Below are 23,462 nucleotides of genomic sequence, written 5' to 3' on the forward strand. Positions count from 1 at the left end.
GAAAATGTAAAAACCCAACCCTCTTCTCAGATAAGAAAATCAGCGCATCCAAAAAGTGAAATTGAAAATGCTTTAAGAAGAGGGGAGGAACATTCAGAAAAAAGCTCTTAGAATGGAAAGCTGGTAGCAGAAATAAAAGTTGAGGAAATGTTTCACAAAGTAGGGCAAAAAGACAGCAAAGGACTATAAGAGCAAAGGTAAGAAGAGTAGATACACTAGAGAACCTGCTTAAGTAGACTACACCTATATATTGGAATCCCAGAGGAGAGGACAAATAAGGGGACGAGATTATCAATGAAATATTTTTTTAATTCCCTAAACTGAAGGTAACCGTTCCCAGATTGAAAGGACTCACTGTGTGAACAGTGGATGAAGATAACTTCACAGCAGTGTGCAACATGAAATTCAGAATATCCAGGACAAGGAGATGATTCTGCCAGTGTCCAGGGGAAAAAACATGAAGGCACATAAAACAAGATCAGAATGGCTTCAGACTTCTTAGTAATCATGCTAGACATGAAGAGACAATGAAGCAAAACCTTCAAAATTCTGAAGTAAAATTACCTCAAACTTAGAATCCTATACCCTGCCATACCTTGAATTCTTTGTGAAGATACAGTCAAGAGTTTCCAGACTTGCAAGGTCTCGGAGGTTTTCCTCCACAGCTCTTCAGGTGGGATGTGTTCTACCCAGCAAGAGAACTCCCCTAGAAAGAGGAAAATGTGGTGGATGGGAAGCAGGCCATCAAGTGCAGATGAGAGCCAAAGGGAGCCCTGCAGGAGGGTGACAGCTGGGCGTTGGGAATGGAGGATAGTTCCAGATTGGAGCTGTGGGGCACAAGAGACAGACACACTGAAGTTTTCAGCACTAAGAGCTCATCGCCACTGCTTCCTCCTTTACCCTGATGACAGAATGGCACGGTGGCTGGCCTGTTGTGCTCTCCCCTCCCTGCACAGCCTCCTGGTTCAGCTAAGAACATTCATTTCATCCTCCCTTCTGCCACCGTTCTCACTTGTTCTGGTGCTGAGATCTGGAAGTTGGCCACGTTGAACTTAAAAACAGCATGGGGACACCTACTTCCCCAGCGATTTGTGCTGGCTGTGCAGTTCCTGCCCACACTTAGCCCCACCAGACTTCCTCATGGAGGTAAGCCTTAAGGTTCCCAGGACTCATTCAGGATTACTTGTCTGCCAATTACTCCTGTGGTGGTTTTTGTAAACATCATGGGGAGGTTGAAGCCAGTTTATACCCCAAGATAGTTCCTGTAAACTTTTTCTGACAAGTTTGCCTTTTCTTTGCACAGTAAGACTTGTGGTTAGGACTCAATTTTTAAAAACTAAACACATTTTTTGAAAGATACAAATACAAGAAACATAATCAAAGGACGGATGATCTCAAAAGAAGGGGGAGGATTCAATTGGGGAGGGCATGGGGGCATTTCTAAAGTATTAGTAATATTTTATTTCTTAGACTTGATGGGTGCACAGGGGTTCATTTTATTGTTATTCCTTAAACCGTGCATTTAAAATATCCTCTATATATGATACAGTTTGCAATTGCAAAAAAAAATCCTTTATGAAAATTTATGCAAACATTACGTTTACCAGCACTGAATCTCATCTTGTTGATTTTAGCCCAGACTCGTTTTTATCAGTTGTGTTCGATAAACCCACTTGGTTTGGAAGGTAAAAGCTGGATTTCTTTTTAGTTAGGCTGGACTCCAAAGGCTGGCGGGGAAGCTATGAAAGAAGGCATTTTATGAAAATGTCCCCTTATCACCCAAAGGACATAAGTAATGTTATCCTTGCTGCCTCATCATTTTATAAGGTTTGGCAAACAAAGTTATTTGTATTTAACAAAGTGTTAAGTACGTCCAAAAATTTGAATGAAACTCATGGTTGAGTTCTGAGAGATATTTACATGATTAAGTAATTTTTAGCTAACTATAAAAAAAAGTATCACCAGTAAGTTTCCAATTTAGTAATTTATCACATGCCATCCAATCAAAACCTTTCATCTAAGAAAAATGGATTAAAATGGATCATAGAGCTACTGGTAATTTAAAATTTTTCCATTTTTTAAAATGGACAGTTTTTTAAATAGATAAGCCTCTAACCACCTTTGTTGGAGATAAACAGTCATCTCTTGACTTCCATTTCTGACCAGAATGTATTTTACAGATGTCTTAAAGGACTTTGTTCAAATAAGATGCTTCCAGATGAAAATGCAATATTACAGCCTAGCTCATCTCATTTCCTCATGGCTTTCTTCATTTTGGTCGTGTCAGAACCATACAAGCCATGATGCTTACTTTCTCTGAACAAGATGTGAGCCTAGTGTCACTTTGGGACGAAATTTTCCAAGAGCAGAAAAGCTAAACAAGCTCTGGGGCATTTGACTAAAATTTTATCTAGTACAAGTCACTGAGACATAGCAGTGTGTGAAGATCACTAGAGGAACATCCCAATGATTGTCCTTCTGTGGTGGTGGTGGTGGTGGTGTTCAGTGAGGTTGTAGCCTTTTCTAGAAGTTTAGTCAATCTGTACGTGACTATATGTTTATGCAATGGAAGTATTCCTGGAAACTCGCATACAATGAGTTTTATTCAGTCAAATGTGAAACAGTCTTTTTGTAAAGCAAATGTTTACTTTTTTGCTGGGAACTAAATTTCATTCATACATTTATTCAAAAATATTCACAGAGAGATGCTGACAACATGCCAACAGACTAAATGCTTTCCATGTTCACAGGGGCTGTAGTCAAGGTACCAGAAATGAACATGCTAATTTCACAAAAAATTATTTATAGGTGTGAGAGCTGTCTCCCAGGAGAGTTTGCCCTCCAAAAATTACAATATAGATGGTGGATCTGACCAACTCTAATCAAAAAAGACTCCTCTGAGAAAATCATGTTTAGGTGGAAGCATCAGGCTGAGGGCTTAGAGACGGAAAGAAATGTGGCTTTGCAGGGAGAGCCAGAGTGCACGAAGCTCAGAATGAAGGAAGGAGAGAGGCACAAAAGGAACCTGGCAAGCAAGCAGCAGCCTGGTCATTTAGGGTTCTGTGACCACATTGAGGATTTGTAATCTGTCCCCAGAGTCATGGAAGGATGGGGTGATGATAAAATTTCATTCTCAAAAGTGCCCTATGGTTTAGAAGGGGTAATTATATATAGTAGGTCAGAGTGTTTTTTTTAATGGCATAACTAAAAATCACAAAATCATAGGTAGCATAAGGAACTTTAAAATTGGCAAGATCATCAACTCCAAAACCACTTTACATCATCCCTGCTAGATAAGATTTTATCCTGTTTCTGAATGTAGGTTTCAAGGCACAGAATTATGTCTATGTTTACAGTTAAGGCATTCTCAGGCATGAACTGGTGATGGAAGTTTCTCCAAGTGTCTCCAGAAACTCCATCTTTCTAGGTATGAATAACCCAAGGTTGAGAGAAGACCTTTCCGGAGAACGCCAAACACTGGGGAGATAGTGCAGGACTGAGGCAGTGGCTCCCTGGGCAGGATGCACCTCGGTGCAGCTGAAAGCTGGGAAGCCTTCATGGCTTCCAGCAGCATCTGCTACAGGGGACAGAGGTGACCTACCTGTGCCGTAAGCCCATCTCTCAGAGGGCTGCCAGTATATGAGGGTTTTTTTTTCCCCTCAAATCTCAAAATATTAGGCTGTTTTTCTTCTGATGCCAGAATGTCCACATTACAAGCCCTTTGGCTGGTCTTATATCCTATTCCAATTTATCATTGAAGACACACAGCACATCTCCTTGTGCAGATGAATTTCCTATTGAATTACTTGGGTAGTGAGAGTAATTAAAATTTTCAGATTCAGAAAACTCCTTGTTTCCTATCTTAAATCTTTCCTTACCTCATTTTACACGGAGTTCCTTGTGCCCTGAACCAGGAAAAAATGCAGAACTACTAGAGAGGCTTTGTCCTCTGAGGGGGGGGGGGGGGAAAGCTTGCTCATAGGAGGCAGGGTGACAGTCTTCCGCATTTTGACTTTAATGTTAATTAACCATGACCTTAAGAAAATCACTTTAGAACTCACCTGAAGAAATGAGAGATTTGGGCTAGACAACTCCAAAATCCCTTATGGTACTAATATCCTAAGTTTTACCCTTCTTTGGTTAAGTACATTTTTTTTCTTTCTGTTTAAGTACACTTTTAACTCATTCTGTAACCCTGTGTATTTAGTTATAAAATTTCCTATCCCAGGGCACCTGGGTGGCTCAGTCAGTTAAGTGTCCAACTTCGGCTCAGGTCATGATCTCACAGTTCGTGGGTTTGTGCCCCACATTGGGCTCTGTGCTGACGGCCCAGAGGCTGGAGCCTGCTTTGGATTCTGTGTCTCTCTCTGTTTCTCCCCCACTCACATTCCCTCTGTCTCTCTGTCTCTCTCTCAAAAATAAATAAAGCTTAAAAAAATTTTTAAAAATTTCCTATCCCTTGTACCTTTCTAGATATATCTCACTTTCCAAATGATTACTCTTATATGAAGCTCCAACTTGAATTATTTCCACACTTTCTATCTTCCTTTTCTTTTCTTTTTTAATTTTTTAATGTTTATTTTTGAGAGAGAAAAAGAGTGAGTGGAGGAGAGCACAGAGAGAGGGAGACACAGAATACAAAGCAGGTTCCAGGCTCTGAGCTGTCAGCACAGAGCCTGACGCGGGGCTCGAACCCACCAACCGTGAGGTCATGACCTGAGCCAAAGTCAGACACTCAACCGACTGAGCCACCCAGATGCCCCTCTATCTTCCTTTTCAATTGGAAGGCCAACAATTGTGTACAGTACAGTAAAAAAACAAAAACCCCACAGGATTACCTCATGGTTTCTCTTATTCTCTTGTTTTTCTTCTATTCAGTGAACTTTTTAATCAAATAATAATTGTGCACTTCACATGTATCCATATCTCTCAAACCTTTACCTAAAGCCACCTTCCCCCCCCCCTTTTTTTTTTCAACGTTTATTTATTTTTTTGGGGACAGAGAGAGACAGAGCATGAACGGGGGAGGGGCAGAGAGAGAGGGAGACACAGAATCGGAAACAGGCTCCAGGCTCTGAGCCATCAGCCCAGAGCCTGACGTGGGGCTCGAACTCACGGACCGCGAGATCGTGGTTGAAGTCGGACGCTTAACCGACTGCGCCACCCAGGCGCCCCACCCCCCCCCTTTTTTTAATGTGCCAGACACCTCTGTCAGAATTTATTGGTGTTTATTGAGCCAGGAGCTGTGCTAGGTCCTATAGAGTGTTTTTCAAGCTGCTGATCATGACCCATGAAAGCAGAGGACAACCACCATTATTTTAAAGAAAATAGGTACACTTCATATAATCTTAAATATTGTTTTGAGAAATGTTTACGTTATACACGTGTATGTATGCATGGGACTGGCTTAGGTACAAAATGTATTTTCCCCCTCTGTGGGTTGCAATAAAAAAAATGTGTGAAATCCATTTTTGAGGGCAAAGTTTTCCATACTTTTCTGAAGATAAAAATAAACTGCAAAGTGTCTTTTTGTGTTTTAAATCCTTGGCCCCACCTCAAGTATACTGCATCAGAATCTCTAGGGGAGAAGAGAGGGTTAGGTAATCAACATGTTTAACAAGCCTCCCAGGTGATTCTTATCTAACGGGTTTGGGAAACCGCATCATGATTCAACATTCAAAAAATTAATAATCTGCACCCAACCTTATAAATAGCCCTCCTTCCTCCCCGTTGCAATAGCCTGATCTTATTGAGGAGCTAAGACATGCAGTTGAATTTAAATAATAATTATATCTAGATCTTTGTGTATGAAAGGCCAGATGTAAGGTATAAGTAAAACCAGAGTAATGCAGAGCCCTGCCAGTTTCATAGTTGTCATTTATTTTTTCTTCTAGTTTTTCATCTTTTTAAATAAAAATTGCTGATTTAAAAATACCAAAATACTTGAAATATACATTGCATTTCATAGTTCCACCATGTATTCATGGTGTTTTTCCAGTTTCCAAGATGCATCCTGAGACAGGGAACCTTTTACACTGATTGAGACAAAGGTGAGCAGAGGTGAGCATGCCTGACTTCATACCTACCCAACCCATTACACCACAACTCCTGTTTTATGAGATGCGGTCATAATTTGAGCACGATTTATGGAAATACATTATTGAAATGATAAAACATAGTATATTACCTAGGTTACCTATAGCCCTTTTAACCTGCAGTTAGCACTTTTTCTTCCAGTGTTTAAAACATAAAATATGCTTTGAGACAAATTTGCTAGTTTTTATTACTGATAGTTGAAAGAAGGTACATTATTCTACAAGTCTCAAAAGTTTGCCTTTGTGGGCTGTCAGAAAAGGAGGTTGGAAGAGAAATATTTTCTCTTCTCCATTTACATCAGTTAGCTATTGCTCCCCAGGACAGCATCCCCTAAATGAGTGGCTTAAAGCAGCAACTATTCATTTAGTTCATAATTTTGGGAGTCAGCCATTTGGCTTGGCCTCAGCTGGGCAGTTCTGTGGTCTGCACCAGGCTCAGCCAACCTCAGTTGGACTAACTTGCTCCGGCTGTGGTCAGCTTCCAGGTTGGCTGGGAAGGAGTTAGGTTAGGATGGTACCTGTTGAAATGGCTTACCTCTGCTCTTTGTAGCTCTTCCTCCAGCTACCAGCATAGTCTTACTCACCTGGGACTTCAGTAGAGCTCCAGGAGATGGAGCAGGATGACCAAGGTCCCTTGAGGCTTTGGCTCAGAACTGACCAACGATATCACTTCACTGCATTCTAGGTTAAAGCAACTCACAAGGCCAGCTGGAATTCAAGGGTTAGGGCAACTAGATGGTGCACGTGATGGAAGGGCTTGCCAAGTCACATTACAAAGGGGCGTGGATGCAGAGAGGAGGTTAATTGCAGCCATTTTTCTAGAAAGTCTACTGTACAAAGTCTTACCCTACCTACATAATATGGGAATAATCGATAGAGTGTGGGAATCAGAAAAATATCAATTCTCTTAACATTTGCCAATATAATCTTTATCTTACTGGTAAAGCATAGATAAGTATTCAACTTGAAATTAGTAAATACATTCTAGATCTAGCTTCTTTCTAATGCTAACTGGGAGGGAATATGTACTGGCAACAGAGCATTTACCATGTGCCAGGCACTGGCCTAAGTGCAACGTATAGCCTGTCACAGGAATAGGTGGTTGGTGGGAGTGTGGAGTCTGGAACTTGACTGGGCTTGATTTCTAATTTTGCCACTCATAAACCAATTTGGGCAAACCAATTTGCCTTATTGTGCTTTAGTTTCCTATCAATAAAATGGGCTTATAATAAATCTAAATTGTAAGGTTGACAAAAGGCTTAAGTGTAAATCTATTTTCAGTGCTGATAACTGTACCTGGTGCCTGATGAGGGCTGTGTAACCATCAGCTGTTGTCACGGTCATGATCATCATTACCCACAGTAACCCTGTGATGCTTAATGCTTCTTAATTTTATGAGGCATGATTAATACCCTATAGGTAGGTTCTGTTATTTTCTCCTCCAATTTACAGAAAGAGTGTTGACGTTCAGGAACGTTGACCAAAGTCACAGAGGCAAGATACAGCAAGACTCTTATCCAAGCCCTGACAGCTGGTTCCAGAGTCTGGGCTTTTCACGCTCTACAAGTGCAAGACTGCCACACTGTGTAATGGTAGCTTCCAAAGTAGTTGTCCATAGGCCCAACATTTACATATTTTGTTCTCCCCCCGCCCCCTCCATTGTCAGCATTTCAGAGAAGGTTGATTTTCCCCACTAACTGCTTTTCGGTTGAGCAGATGTAAAAGGCAGCTGTGTTGTAGTTGAAAGAGCTTCCACACATACTGAACCTAACTAGCTGGAGGAGAATGGAGCTGGAATCTACTGAGCATCTCTCACAAGTCAAGTGCAGAGATACATACGTTGCAGACATCTCCTTTCATCTTCACAGATACCCCGTTAGGTATACATTATCCCCAATTTATAGATGAGGAAACCAAGGCTGCTCTTGTCCAAAAATCACAAAGCGCAGGTCTGACAGCAAAGTTTTTGCCGCTACACTGAACTGCTAAATTAAATGTAGAGAGTCTATTGTGAATAGTAGGTAAAGAGATTCTACGCCAATTGTTGCCTGATTTGTTTGTTTTAGAAAGGCAGGGTGTCCGACTTCTTCAAGGTGACTTCATGGTTTCACTCTGATGAGTTCTTCTGTTCTCTTCACTTCCAGAGGAGATCTGTACCCTGGTTATCGCTGAGACTTTCCCTGAAGATGCAGGGGTCTTTACGTGCTCCGCAAGAAATGATTACGGCTCAGTAACCAGTACTGCCCAGCTGATTGTCACCTCAGGTATGTGAGCAGTAAGAGATCAACTGGGTTCTGCTCCCTAGCATTTAGTGTGTGGCTCACCACAGCAGGAAGAACTACCCCAGAGGAGAGCTCAGCCTTTAGGAATGCCTGCTGCCACTCCAGGAGTTATCCTGACAAACCAACGTCTGGTCAGGAAACAAAGGCTTTGTGGGGAGAGGGCGTAGACATGGAGATGAAGAACAAAAAGATAATGACAGTGCAGCAACTGAACACACATGGGGCTGTTTTCTCAGTCATGCAACTTGGTCTTGGAAACAATGGATCTGGTTTCCAAACATCCGCATACAACCTAGAATCATGCTGACATCAGAAGGCCACCCCTGCATCAGAGGCGCGGTCACTGCTGTCAGCAGTTCCAACTGGAGAGCCGGTACTCATACAAACAAATCCTTATTTAAGCCTCGATTGAAACTTCTGAAAAGGTAATACAAGATAAACCTAATGTAACCCGGAGAAGCCGTAAAGATCTTAGAAATCAAATTATCATTGAAAGTGGGCTATAACTCTGATATGAAAAACTGAAGCAGTATATTATACTGTTGAAACCAATACGCAGAACTGCTTGGATATTTTTTAAAACTCAGAAGTGTACCACTAGCAAAGATAACATGAAACAGCTTTTTCCTTTATTTTCTTAGAACTTTACTTGATTACTTTCTGCTATTAGTAAGTAGCTTCACTTTAGTTCGCTTTTTTTTTTTAATTTTTTTTTTAACATGTATTTATTGTTGAGAAACGGGGACAGAGCATGGTCATGGGAGGGGCAGAGAGAGGGGGAGACATAGAATCCAAAGCAGGCTCCAGGCTCTGAGCTGTCAGCACAGAGCCCGACGCAGGGCTCGAACTCACAAACTGCGAGATTATGACCTGAGCCGAAATCGGATGCTTAACCAACTGAGCCAACCCAGGTGCCCCACTTTAGCTTGCTTTTATTGCCTCATTTCTATTATTTATTTTACAGTAGCTTTTAAAATAGTGCTTTGGCCAAGCCTGGCACGTAGTACATACAGTAGAGAACCAAGAAACAGGTTGTAGCTGCATGAGATAGTCTTGGGGAGAACAATGGAACTGCCCTTGGATCTCTTTGGAAGAGTAAGAAGCTGGTGCTAGGTGGCAGCAGAGGCACAAACAAGACTGGCTTAAGGATATTAAAATGGAAGTTGTAAATGCTTCCTTGTCTTATTAAGAAATGTCAAGTTCACTGGATTGGTGATGGAGTCGATAAGAATCGGTACTTTAAATGGGCAACAGAAACGCCAGTGCCGTGATTGGAGCTGCAGAGCAGGGAGGCCCGCAGGGTTTGTTGCAGAGCTGGCTTGAAGACTGTCCCGTCAGATGGGCATAGCAGTATCCCAGCAATGTGGCCAAAACTCTGGGCTCTAAGCATCTTATGTGGCAAAAATTGGCATGCGGTATTTCCCATTTTCACCTGGGGTAAATCTGCTGGGAGCCGAACATAATCAACAAATAGTTTTGAGTGTTCAGTTGACCTCAGTAAACCTTTTTGAGTCCATTCCTGGAGCTCTGCTGGGCTCTGGGCAAGGTGGGGAATCCAAGGATGACATGATCTTATCGCAAGATGCTTTCTCTCTGTTGAGAGTTAAGAAGTAAGTTTCTTTTGTACTGAATTACAGCTGTGGCAGTTATCTGAATTGGAAAAACATGATGCGATCATAAGACATTTTACTTAAACTCAGAGTTTTACTTTCCTTAGATTTAAATAAAATGCGTATCCATCACGTACCACATAAAACCGTTATAGTTTGAGCTAATGGGTGGCGTGTTCGTGCAGATCCGCACGGAAATGTGAGCAAACGAAGCATTATTCATTGACGTTATTTGTATTGTCATTTTTTTTTACCAACCTCTGTCTTTAATTGACGTTATTTGTATTGTCATTTTTTTTTACCAACTTCTGTCTTTAATTGACATTATTTGTATTCTCTTTTTTTTTTTTTTTTACCAACTTCTGTCTTTAATCCTGTTTGAAACTTGTTAATAATGAGTTGGTAGCTGGTCTCCCCACTTGTGGCCCCAGTCAGGAAATGAAACAGGTTAACAGTCCCTGAAAACCAGTTTGGAAGAACCAGGTCCTCCAGCTGGCTTTGCTTCTGTACCATAGAAGCAGAGCAGAGCTCCCACTGTTTAAACAACTTAACGGGGCGCAAGGGATGCTCAGGTAGTCTATGATAGCACAAAAATAACAGTTGAACTGTAACATCTTATTATTTTTTTTCCTCTCTTTCCCCTTCCTTAGCCAACGCTGAAAACTGCAACTATGACTCAGTGGGAGAATCCAACAGCGATCACTTCCAACACTTTCCACCTCCCCCTCCCATCTTGGAGACAAGTTCCTTTGAGTTGGCTTCAAAGAAGCCATCCGAGATCCAGCAGGTGAACAGCCCGGAATTAGGACTTAGCATGGCAGCCCTTCAAATGCAGTTCAGTTCTGCTGAGAGGGAGACGAACGGAGTCCATCCCAGCCATGGAGTAAATGGACTGATTAACGGCAAAGCTAACAGTAATAAATCTCTGCCAACACCAGCTGTCCTCCTTTCACCCACTAAGGAGCCACCACCTCTGCTTGCCAAACCCAAACTGTGAGTATTTCTGCATGGTTTTATAATACTTTCCATACCCCTGCTAAATTGCCTTTCTGGCCAGGGAAAACTTTTTGCCTGGACTCAACTATGTGGCAAGTTGCCTTTTCTGCAGGCAAGCTGTCCCTGGCCGATGTGACCTTGCTAACAAGTGCGGGGGTGTAGGGGTTGGGAGGGATGTCCTTCAGTAATACAAAAGATACCTAAAAATAAGGAAGGTAAGTGAGATGCTTGGTCAAATCTACCTTTTGCTAAAAGCTATAACTGGTTTCAGCTGTGAAAATATCTGTCCATGGCCTGGCCTTCCAATGTATAGCAAGGATGTAGCCACTCCCCAAAGGGGATGGGAAAGGAGACCTACTTTGAGCTCTCTATTAAAAACACTTCCAAATGTTTTAAATTTAAGAATCAGTAAGGAAATCGGATAGAGATAAGCCTGGGAAGACTGAAAGCTCAGGATGGAAATTCAGTCTGCAGAACCTGGGGAAGGGAACAAAACCAGAGATAACCAGGCTCATCAGGAAGAAGAGTGCCCCCTCACAATGCAACCTACTTGGCTTTGGGATTCCATAGCGCTGCGTATTTCTGTGAATACCATCTTCATATTGGATATCCATTATTTTCTTAGCATGATAAATCTGACATGAGCTGTTTCCGTTGGCACACACAAGCAGAGAGTTGTTATGAATGGAGCCATTACAGTGTCAGAGAGAGGCAGAAATCAATTAACTCAATAGGTTCTATCATAGCGTAACAGACCTTGAATTACTGCCCCGATAGGGGTCATTGGAAATGTCAGAGTCCTATAAAATGTACATATATTCTGTGAGGTCATATTTCCATGAGAATGAATTTGCCAGAATCTAGGAGCTATTCTTTGTTTTTCTGGTACTGAACAGCCTACTCTCTTCTCTCTGTCATCAGCTCATTTGTTAGAAATGTCAGAATGTATAAGATATTTCAATGAGAATATCTTACATGTGTATGTTGCTTTGTTTACTGATTTCATGAACCTTGTTAGACTGATCAGCCAGCCAAATGAATGGCTCAAGTTAGCAAATGGGCAGACAGGTTTAGAAAAATAAACTTCTGGACAATCTTGCGTTGCAGTTTCAAAAATCTATCTATTACTACGCCATGCTTAATTTTGCATTTCGTCTAAGTTCGTTTTTCAGGTAGCAAGGCTCCTAGGTTTGTGTGCAGTACTGTGAGAGATACCAGGTAAACATTTAATACCTGTGCTCCAGCTCCCCTGAGATGCCAGACAGGTAAAATGGACTCAAAAGTGGCAGCCTTAAAAGAGATTTATACCCTGGTAGCTCCAGCCCATAAAATTAATTGCCGCCGCTGACTCCTTTTATCTTTGTATTTTGAATATGTATTTGTTGTAGTGCTTTTAATGAAATGAGGAACCTGCTGTCTCCAGGGGAAGACTTTTAATGATGAGGACTTGACTGTGCTCTTTGATTAAATGAAGTGTATCGACCATAATGGCTGTCATAAATTGGATATAAATCACAGGCGAGCAAACATGAGGAGCTGTGAACAGGCATTTACAGCCCTTCTTATCTCAGGAGTTTCAGCAGCTCGTCAGCTTGTCATTCTGCTTTACAGGGATGCTCGTGTGCGTGACGGGGGCGGGCATGTCCACAAAAGAGAACAGTTCTGTGTGGATTAAGAAGATGAGTAGCTTAAGCACAGGTTTGAGGAATGAGACCATGATTTGCTTAGTAGTCAGATTTTCAGTACAATTTAAGTTATAGGAGAAATGGACTTCAGTGTTTAATATCCATATAAAGGGGTTACTCCCCCCTTCATAAGGAAATTCAGGGAAAGGCAGAGTACCTAATCACAAAACCTGGTAGCTTAGAAGTAACGTTACTCGTACCAGGTTTTGCCATTGTGTTTTTTTTCCCAAATTTTTATGTGCTTAAATATATCCTTACAACGTCACTTAATGCTTTTCATATTGTATAATTACCTGCCGTTTGCTAGGCAGAAAATAATTTGTGATGACACTTTCAAAATATATATATTTCAAAGTTTTCTTATGAGGTATAATACTTTTGGGGCACCTGGGTGGCTCAGTCGGTTGAGCGTCTGACTTTAGCTCAGGTCATCTCACGGTTCGTGGGTTCGAGCCCTGCATCAGGGCTCTGTGCTGACAGCTCAGAGCCTGGAGCCTGTTTCAGATTCTGTGTCTCCCTCTCTCTCTGCCCCTCCCCCACTCGTGTTCTGTCTCCCTCTGTCTCAAAAATAAATAAACATTAAAAAAAAATTACATGAGGTATAACAGCTTTTTTTGGATTTGTTTTAATTACAAAGTAAATGCATGCTCAATGTGCCAATTCAAACAATACAGAAGTAATTAAAGACAAAGTTCATGCTATTTGTTCTTCCTCTTCCATCCCGCCTTTTTCAAATAACCAGTGTTACTGGTTTAATCCAGTCTTTCCCTCCTTTATTATCATCATCTTTTTTTGAAAAGGTTTTATCGTTGGTTTAAAAGTTGTATCCATTGATAGAGGAATGCTCGATCATTCCATTGAATGACATCTATGAATAACTTAGAATGGCATTGAAGTTATTAACAGTGACTACAGGTAACTACCGAGTAAAATTCTTACATGTGTCTATCTCTTTTCGTATGTTGGGAAAATGAAATTTTGCCTCTTATGGTTGACAGTGAAAAACTATGCATCACTCTAATCTTTTTCCATTAGCCTGTGATTTTATTCCCTTTTATGAAAGGAGAGGCTTCTACTTTGGGGCTTTATGGCATTTTGTTCTTCTGAATCCTTCGTAACCAAACAAATAGGAAACAATTAGGAGGGGGCAAATAATAGGAATTAAAACATTTACTCTTGTAATATGCTAACCTGGAAATCACCTTTGACCTAACAGACTCCTGAGGAAAGATCATTTTCAAAAAGAAAATCTCTGCATTTTTTCTCTCAGTAGTTCCAGTACTGATCATGAGAAGAAAAAAAAAAAATCAAAGACTAAAAGGAAAAGATAGAAATGTCATGAATTCTCTTCTTTAGCAAGGTCCAACCACAATCCCTTATTACCCAACAGAAGTCCTCACCAATAGCTTTGCAACCCTCCCAGACCTCCAGCTGAGTCCTTCCCACCCGTCCTGAGGGTGAGTTTCCTGGTTTGGTATCATGTTGGCCTCTACTTCAGTTTCTGCATCTCTCAGTGTCTTTGTCTCAGATACTGTCCCTCAAGTAGAGGTTTAACACAGTTCAATATAGGCTATTCAGTAAGTGCCATATGCTAAGCACGGTGCATTTGTGGCATAACTGACCACTTGCTGTAGGAACAGAAGTGTACTTAGAACACTACAGGAAAAAGTATCATGCGTGAGAGTTAGTTATGTGACCGAGTGTCTGATACTCATGATCTTCTGTCACAATGCAAAGAAAAGAAGCAACATGGTGCTTAAATCTTACTTCTTATCAGAGAAAAAGAGAAAGGAATAAATATAAACCTAACTTATGAAGTATTTGTTACATTACTTTCCTTGTTCAGAGTGCATCAGATTAGCCTGTTGCCTCCCACTCTCTGCAAATTGTGTCTGAAGGTTCAAAATAAACATAGGGCTCAGTTTGTTAAGAGGAAACAAAATCCCTGCTTCTCTTTATTCCTGCCAAAACATAGTCCTTCAAAGGCATGGATATGCGTGGGATCCCCAGGAATAAACCATGGAGGGAGACTTGTGAATGCCAAATTTAGTAGGTGATTTGCAAAGCATATAGAAAAGCATGGTCATGTTTTTCCACTGAGCTCACCTCCTAAATTTGACCAAACAATATATGAATAACAGGCTGTTTTCAAATCTCATTTATTTCTTTGTTTTGAATATTCTTCCTCCATCTTGTGGGAGGGAGGTAGAATATAAACTTGTGGAAGAAGCAACATGAAAAGTCAAAAGGGAGATTTCTGAAGGATGAATCAATGGACAAGTCTTTACACCCAGAAACAGGACAGGTCAGCAGATAAAATGATACACATTTGCCACTCTAATGCCAGTAATATGCACCTTAGCATGAAAAATCATGCCCTTTCTCCTGTATTGCTGATAAAACAAATTCCTAAATGGCAAAAAAAAAAAAAAAAAAAAAAAAATCCATGCCCTTTGACTGGAAGAATGGCAGTAAGCTGTTTTCAGAATTTTTACATGCTTAATCAACAGCAAAACTAGATAGGGACTTAACTCTCTCTGCACCTGTTCTTCCTGCTTTCTCTTCGCCTAACCTCTGAAGAGAAAACAGCATCATTTCCTATCTGAAAGGGGTAAAATGATTTCAGCCTGAATCAGGCTTTTCAAAATAATTGCATTTCACTACCTTTGTTTATGTTTTTCTTCCTTCTCTCAGTCCTACCCTTAGACACCTAATTGTTCTGCACTTCTTGTCTCAAGAGAGGGTCATGTCCTATAAACTTATTCATACTGAAGGTAGTGGGGATTTTATGTGTCACCTCAATGCAGTTGTGGACTGACAAAGTGAATCTACATCTTTGTAATAATAAGCACTGTGTAAGTCAGACTCCCGTCCTTTGACTGCATGTGCGGGAAGGAGGATGATAGGTTTGAGAGATCGAGGATGAGGAAATAGCAGCCTGTATCCCTGTCTTTATCAGTGATTGAACTGTACGTGGCTTGCTATATTTGGAAGTTCCTTAAGGTTTCCTCCACACTGCAAGCACAAGTTGTTCCCTTGCCTGGAATGTTCTACTCCCCAGAATGTTCTGCTACTAATAGTTGGCTCCTTTTTGCTTTCAACTCCTAGCTACATGTCACCACCTCCCCTGACCACCCAAACTAAAGCAGCTACCCAGCCATTCTCTAATAAATCATCCACTTTAATTACCACAGAGCGTGAAACTCATTCTGATAGCTTCTTGTTGACTTGCTTGTTAGCATGTGTATTGCTTTTGCCCCATTCTTAGAATGTAAGCTTTTTGAGAGTAGGAACCTTGACCTTTTTTCACTGCTTTTTTAAGCAGACCTAGATCAGGGCCCAACGAATAGTATGCTCAAAAACATTTTTGAATGAATGAAGCAAAGCTAGACCAACGAAAAGGAAGAGCGAGCTCTCCCACTTTTAGAGCAAGCCTATTTGTTCCACTTAACTTCATACCTAGATACACTGTAAGACTTCTGTTTTCAAACCTCACCAGTTCCACAGTTTTCCCACTGTGTCATACTTTTCCAACTGATATCATTCACCTTATAAATGGGATGGTATGAAGAATTAAGTAAAAATCCCATGGAATAGAATTACATTGGAAAAATTCATCCAGCCAAGTTACTCAATTTGGGAACCCTTTTCAACTTCTTCTTCATTTCTCCTGTTGTTTCATTTGATCACCATCTTACTTTAAAACATTATGGAGAAAGTGAGACATTTGGAAGGTCCAGAAGGACATTTTTCCTCTCTGGTACATACTTGCAATGTTTTTTGGCCACAGTACAATCGAACTGCTAGTTCAAGGTGTGTGTACTTGACATGTTAACACCCCCATTAGATGCCAGACTCTTGATGAAAGGCTGAGAGCTTCTGTGCTACTCCCTTCCTGTCCTGTTGATGTTGGACTCCTGCTCCAACTCCACTGTGTGACTTGGTCAGTGTAACTTAGGAAGTTGAACATTTTTCCATCCTTCCACCTCTACTAGTTGGGGTTGAAGAACTCACTGTATCACTGACCTCAGAATATAAATGGTTTCTTAGGCTCTATTTTACAAGCCTTACCCTATAGGTTTACGTGCATGAGCACGTACACACACACACACACACACACACACACACACACAGGCAAGGAGAAGGTCACAACAATTTGAAGCAAACTAAGCAACATAGGTCAAGGAGATGTAATCATAAAGCAATTGTGAAGACGTCCTTAAGTGTACATAAATGTATTTAAAAATCTAGCACATTTCATCCTCTCATTAATAATTGAGCATCTATAAAGTGTTAGGTAGTGCTGGCTACTGAAGACACAAAGATGAAAAAGACAAAAGCATCGCCTTTGAATAATCTATATAATCTAGTGATCTCTAAGATCATATTGGCAAGCACATACACAAAAATTCTACCCATCTTTTAACATCATGTCAATGTTGTAGACAACGGATTCCTAGATGAATTTCATTGCAATCCAGTTGCCTTCTTTTCCCATTTAATGTTTGGAAGATAAGCCATTCTGCTTTTGATCCTGAAAACTTAATAGGCATCAGCTTCTGTTTCTGGTTAAGTGATTTTTGTTATCTGCTGAGTCTAGTCAAATAGCAAAGCAGTTTAATAGTGAAAGTGCAAACTACAGAACCAGCAGGGCCTTCAAAATAATATTAGGGCAAAAAAAGAAAAATAGGGCTGAAAGTATTGTTTTCAATTTGTTATAAAACCACATGCTTGCAAACACACACACACTCATGCTCACACTCACCAAGCACATTGGAGAATGGTGAATAAGGAATGTAGGCAAGATCATGGGCCTACTTCTGAAGCACCTGGCTGTGCACGTAGATACGGGCTCTTCATAAATACAGTATAATGATGACTTTGCATTAACACTGTTGGTGTTGGATCACTTTAAAAACAACCCCTCCCTGAAATGGAAAACTCAATCAAGGAATTTCCTGAAGTGTGAAACTTAACTAAGGAATAACATTTTGATGTATTCTTCCTCATGTTTTTTTTTTTTCATGTAAAAATTGGCTCTCAGTGTCACATTCTTAGATATCAGGATAACGGTGCTCTGCTCTGCTAGCGTTTCGGTGAATGTAATGTTTTCATTACACTTACAAAAGGAGGTTGAGTCCTTACTTTTATGGCTAGTCATCTTATTTGGGATCTAAAATATAGTTGGAGATACTTACAGATACCCCATGTACATTCAAAGTGGTGCTCAACCATCTATAAGAAATACTGTATGTACATTTCAAATATTAGATGCTTTCCGTGAAAGAGTAACATGATGGCGTAATATTTCTTTAACATTTGCATCTCATCTTGTCTCATTATGTGTGAGAGCTCCTTCAGTGATTACAAAGTAAGTTGAAAGAAGTCCCTACTGGGTAGAGGCTTTTTTGAAGAGAGAGGTGCTCAGCTCAGAGATAAGAGGGAGCCACATATGAACAGTATGCCCAGAGATTATGCCGTGGATCTCCTGTCAAAATAGCAATATAGTGTTAAGCCCCAAGAAACTAGAAACAAAATTATATGTGCAGCTTAATATGAACTATATGAAAAATAAACACCTAAATCAACTAAAATGTGTATTCTTAGAAGGAAGTACGTCAGAATACTACCAGTGGTTCTTTGGTGGAGTTTTGAGCAGGTTATCTTTTCTTGTTAACTAGTCCTGATTTTCCAACTTTTCAACAATAAGGTTTATTATTTTTGTAATTAAACAAAAATAATTATTTTAAAGGAAAAAAGCACTTCCAATTTTGTCTCCTCCATCGTCTCTTCTGCATTTAACCTCAGCTCATTTTTCTCTTCATCATAGATGCTCCCTTCTCCTTAACAGTAACCAAGCTTGATTTTGCACACAGTTGGAAGCAGGATGTTCTGGCATCCAATGCTCTCGCTTCCCCTCTTGGAGCCCCTCTCTTCTAGAAGCCAGTGACTTGAGGATTCCATATGGGTTTCTAGAACACACCCCGGGAAGCTCTCCACAGACAATGTCCTAAACTCGTAAATGACTTCACTTCTCCATAAACACTCTCTTTAACACCCCCACACCAACCGAAACTTTCTTTCAGTTGCACATTTCAAAAGTGACAGGAATAAAATAATTTTTCACTTTAAAGCTCAAAATAAGCCAGCTATTTTAAAGACCAGCATTTAATGTATAGTCCATACAAGGCCTTGCACAGAAAGTAGGATGAAAACGTTACCCTCAAGAACAGCAGTGAAGGAGAAGAGATGTGGTAAAAGAAAACTGAGATCCCAAGTCAAATAACAATATTATCAGTAAAATATGTGATGAAGGCATCTGCTGAAATAGGAATAATGTTGTGATAACCATGAGATTAAGAAGAGTGAAAAAGTGGGGCGCCCCGGTAGCTCAGTCGGTTAAGCATCTGGCTCTTGGTCTCAGGTCATGATCTCATGGTTTGTGGGATGAAGCCCCACATTGGGCTCTGTGCCAACAGCATGGAGCCTACTTAGGATTCTCTGTTTCCTCTCTCTGTCCCTCCTCTGCTTGCACTCTATCTCCCAAAATAAATAGATTTTAAAAATAGCTTAAAAAATAAGAGTGAAAGGGGCACCTGGGTGGCTCAGTTGGTTAGGCAACTGACTTCGGCTCAGGTCATGATCTCGCGGTTTGTGAGTTCGAGCCCCACGTCGGGCTCTGTGCCGACAGCTCAGAGCCTGGAGCCTGCTTCAGATTCTGTGTCTCCCCCTGTCTCTACCCCTCCCCTGCTCATGCTCTGTGTCTCTCTGTCTCTCAATAAATAAACATTAAAAAATAATAAATAAAAAATAAGAGTGAAAAGGCTGAAGAGAACTCTGAGAAGTGATCACAAGTACGTAGAAAGGAATCACGTATTTCTTAGCAAGAGTGAAAACCCATGCTAGACTCAGTGAGGATGTTCTGTGACTTTCTTTCAGTCATAGACTGTACTCTGAAGGGAGGAGCTGGAACAATGGGGACACTGTAATATTTAATGTTATGATCCTTGAGAAATGTCACTGACATCTATCATTGTTTTAAAAAAAAACAACTCTAGAAAAATTTATTTTCAAAGGGCACCTGGGTGGCTCAGTCAGTTAAGCAGCCAGCTCTTGATTTCGGCTCAGATTGTGATCTCATGGTTCATGAGTTCAAGCCCCACATCGGGCTCCATGCTGACAACACAGAGCCTGCTTGGGATTCTCTCTTTCCCTCTCTCTCTGCCCTTCTGCTCCCTCTCAAAATAATAAACATTTTTTTAACTCAAAAATTTAAAAAAGAAATCATCACTCAAGCAGTGTGTGGAGTCAGAAGGGAAGGCAGATTAGGCAAATTCAGGACCTTCAGGGGAAAGAGATCCGACTTCAGAAAGTGGAAGTAATCCCAAGAGTGAAAATGACTCAAAGGGAGGGTGAGATGGGAAAATAGGAAAAGGGGACAGTGGTTGTGATCAGAAGACTCTGAAAGTTCAAAACCTTAAGAAAGAATGAACCTTCAAGTGATAAAGGAATTTAACAGATGTCTGTTTAAGTGGAAGTTAAGGTCACAGGAGTAGAGGAAATGAAGTCAAGATGCTAGAAGAACTTAACATGGATGATGGCCAAAGGTGATGGCAGGAAATGAAAGGCTAAATAGTAAAGTCATTGAGAAAAGTGAGGAAATGGCAGAGGTTGTTGGTGAAAGGCAAGGAAGAAAGAGTGATTATAGGTGGAGCACACAAACTTCAATAAAGAAGAGATGCTGGGTGATGATGGCAAAACTGTTCTAAGAATAGCTTTGGGGAACAGGGAGCATGCAGAGCCCTCTGTGCTCAGAGAAGTTCCTGATGAAGTTAGTGACATCATCAAGGAAAGACAGATTTCAGTTAAGGCAAAAGCATTTCTATTGAAAATAGAAACGGAGGATATTGGTTAGATATAGTCAAAGAAGCCCATAGACAATGGAAGGAATCTGGAGAAGGATCCGGGGGACAGCTGAAGAAGGAAACACCACAAGAGGGCTCTAAGTAGAGGTTTGCATCCAGAGAGGTGAGGTGAGGGAATAAGACAACAAGAATATCCCAGGGGATCACTTGCTGTTATTTCATGAAGATTATTTGTAGTTGGAAGTTGATAGAGCCATTTCTAGTATAATTCATACTTCTTTTTAGTGCCCTACTTATTTCAGTTACATTTCAGCACCATGATCCATTTCGAAGTTCCTAACCTTTTCTATCCAAGGAAGACCTTGAGTTGGGTTTTTATTGAATAAGCCTATTTCCTATATTTGGATATTTTAAAACAATTGTTCTCAATTAATGAGTCTCTGAGCCATATATATTGAATTTCACTTTGTGTCTTCAGTTTCTACTATTGGAGAATTTATTTCCATGCACTTTAGGCTAAAATATGTCAGGTTGCCAATTTTTTACCATTGATTTATTTTTTCTGTGAACGTGTAAGTTTCTCATTCAAACTAATACATCACCTAATGGTGAGAACATTAGTAATAGGGAAGTTTATTTTAGTTGGTTTCTATTACATGTGTAAAAGCGGACTATTCACTTTCTCAACAAACCTAAGAATGACTGCTTCCTTACTTGACTACAGTTATGACTATACAAACCTTGTGGATAACACTGGAATTGATGCAGATTTTTGAAAACCTTTTCCATATGTGGCAAGGAATTAGATATTCTTTCATTTGGTTTTAAGAATAATTCATACATTAAGCTGATTTAACAAAATATGCAGATTTTCATGAAACGAGGTGGCTGGATAAATCACATACAAAATTGAGCACATAAATTTGCTTCATTGTTCAAAAGAAAACTGTACATTCATTGTAGAGTCTCGAACTTTGCTGAACTAGGTTCGTGTCTTCTGACCTCTGGATGTGAAGGTTCCCACTGGTATAATACTGCCTCCTCTGTTTATGGAGGCTTTTGTTAGTATATATGTTGATTGTAGGGGCACCTGGGTAGCTCAGTTGGTTGAGCTTTGACTTTGGCTTGGGTCATGTCCTTGCAGTTCGTGAGTTCAAGGCCTGCATCGGGCTCTGTGCTGACAACTCAGAGACTGGAGCCTGTTTTAGATTCTGTGTCTCCTTCTCTCTCGGTCCCTTCCTGGCTCACGCTCTATCTCTCTGAAAAATTAACATCAAAACAAAATTTTTTTAAGTACACACGTTGATCGTAAAGGTTTTTTTTGTTTGTTTGTTTTGTTTTTTGTTTTTAAATTTTTTTAACGTTTATTTTATTTTTGAGACAGAGAGAGACAGAGCATGAACGGGGGGAGGGGCAGAGAGAGAGGGAGACACAGAATCGGAAACAGGCTCCAGGCTCTGAGCCATCAGCCCAGAGCCTGACGCGGGGCTCGAACTCACGGACCGCGAGATCGTGACCTGGCTGAAGTCGGATGCTCAACCAACTGCGCCACCCAGGCGCCCCGATTGTAAAGGTTTTTGATGACGCTCAGCGAAATACCTTAGGAAATATATCCATCTATTTAATTTCTGCACCCACATTCCCACTGTGTTTTCTCTACCCCGTCTCAATTCAGAAACCTTAGAAATGTATTTGCTCTGTGCCCTCCTCCATTTCACAATGATCTTTACATCTGTTTTTTTATTTAAGTTGAACGATGTATGTATCTACAGTAGGTAGTGAGGGACTCTGGCTGCAAGCCTCCTGATATGAGGCTAGTAAAACTGTGGAATCACTAACATTACCATCCAAATATTTTTGCTTCATTATATATGTCAGGAACCAAAAAGAGTAGGTGCAGCTATCTGGTATTCTTTTTCTTCAAAAGAGTTTGTAAATAGGTCAAATATGGGTAATTACATGCCTCAGCTATAATTTTAAACTTGCTGCTTTCCTAGTAATTGCCATTAAATGTGAAGGTTGTGAAAGATTTTTGGAAAGACTGCAAAATATTTTCTTGTCCTTGTTTTTTTTCTTTGTTGAAATAGTTCATATGCCATCTGGTTTCAGGAATGTATCATTAAATGCAATGTTTATAGCAAGAAAAAAAAAAGCCATAAAAGATGGCCTCAGTACAAAGCACTGAAAAGTAAAAACGTCTTTTCTTCTCTGTACTTTCTAAAACAGAGTTTATAGTTTGGACTTCCAAATACTTTTAGCCACAGAGGTAAATCCTTGCTCCGGATGACTGTGTTTTCATGTCTTGTGCCCTCCTTTCCTTCATAGCTCTTGCTTTCTTCAAAGGGCATCCTTTAAAAGAAATGCCAAATGTTCACATTTATTTGTATTCTACCACAAAGCAACTTTTCACATAGAGGAGAGGATTATTCATGATGAAGCATTCTGGAATAACATCAAGAGTTTCACTGCATGTTTGTTCTAATTATTCTACCATTAGAAAGCAGAATTATATTTAGTTGTGTCATTAAATTTTTCTGATACTAAACAGCTGCCTTATTAGAGAGAAATAAAGAATTTTTTGTTTTTACCAAAAATTGGCAGAGGTTTCTAAAAGCAACTGGATGGCTCCAGAACATCCTTTTACTTGAGGGACCCCATCCCCATTTCACCATGCTATTAGCTGGAGAGAAATTTGCATGTTGTTATTTTGCATCATAACTAATGAACAAAAGCTGTTGACTCTACAGTTCTGCCTGGTGCTATCCCATAAGCGGCAGTTCTGCGTTTGCTTTATATCTGGTGCTGTAGCTGATCTGCTGTCTTCTCATATGGGAAGATCTTGGAGTAGATGAAATGCAGGCAGGCAAATAAGCAGACTTGAACCTAGGTCCAGCTCAGGCATCAAACATAGACATCTGGATTTGGATGG

The 23,462-nt window shown here is 40.4% G+C and overlaps 1 protein-coding gene across 2 annotated transcripts in view; it reads left to right on the top strand.

Moving 5' to 3' along the window:
* The window catches only part of PALLD (palladin, cytoskeletal associated protein), a 397,361-nt gene that overhangs the window by 183,095 nt on the left and 190,804 nt on the right, over positions 1-23,462 (top strand). For both annotated transcript variants that reach the window (XM_047091561.1, XM_047091562.1), the window contains exons 8-9: positions 8,240-8,359; positions 10,638-10,980. In XM_047091561.1, the coding sequence (XP_046947517.1) occupies positions 8,240-8,359; positions 10,638-10,980 (463 nt within the window). The remainder of the gene's footprint in view (positions 1-8,239; positions 8,360-10,637; positions 10,981-23,462) is intronic.

The sequence above is a fragment of the Lynx rufus genome, unplaced genomic scaffold (assembly GCF_022079265.1).
Source record: "Lynx rufus isolate CCGP_SWC_20201006 ecotype Redwood Valley unplaced genomic scaffold, mLynRuf1.p SCAF_3, whole genome shotgun sequence".
Classification (NCBI taxonomy): Eukaryota; Metazoa; Chordata; class Mammalia; order Carnivora; family Felidae; genus Lynx; species Lynx rufus.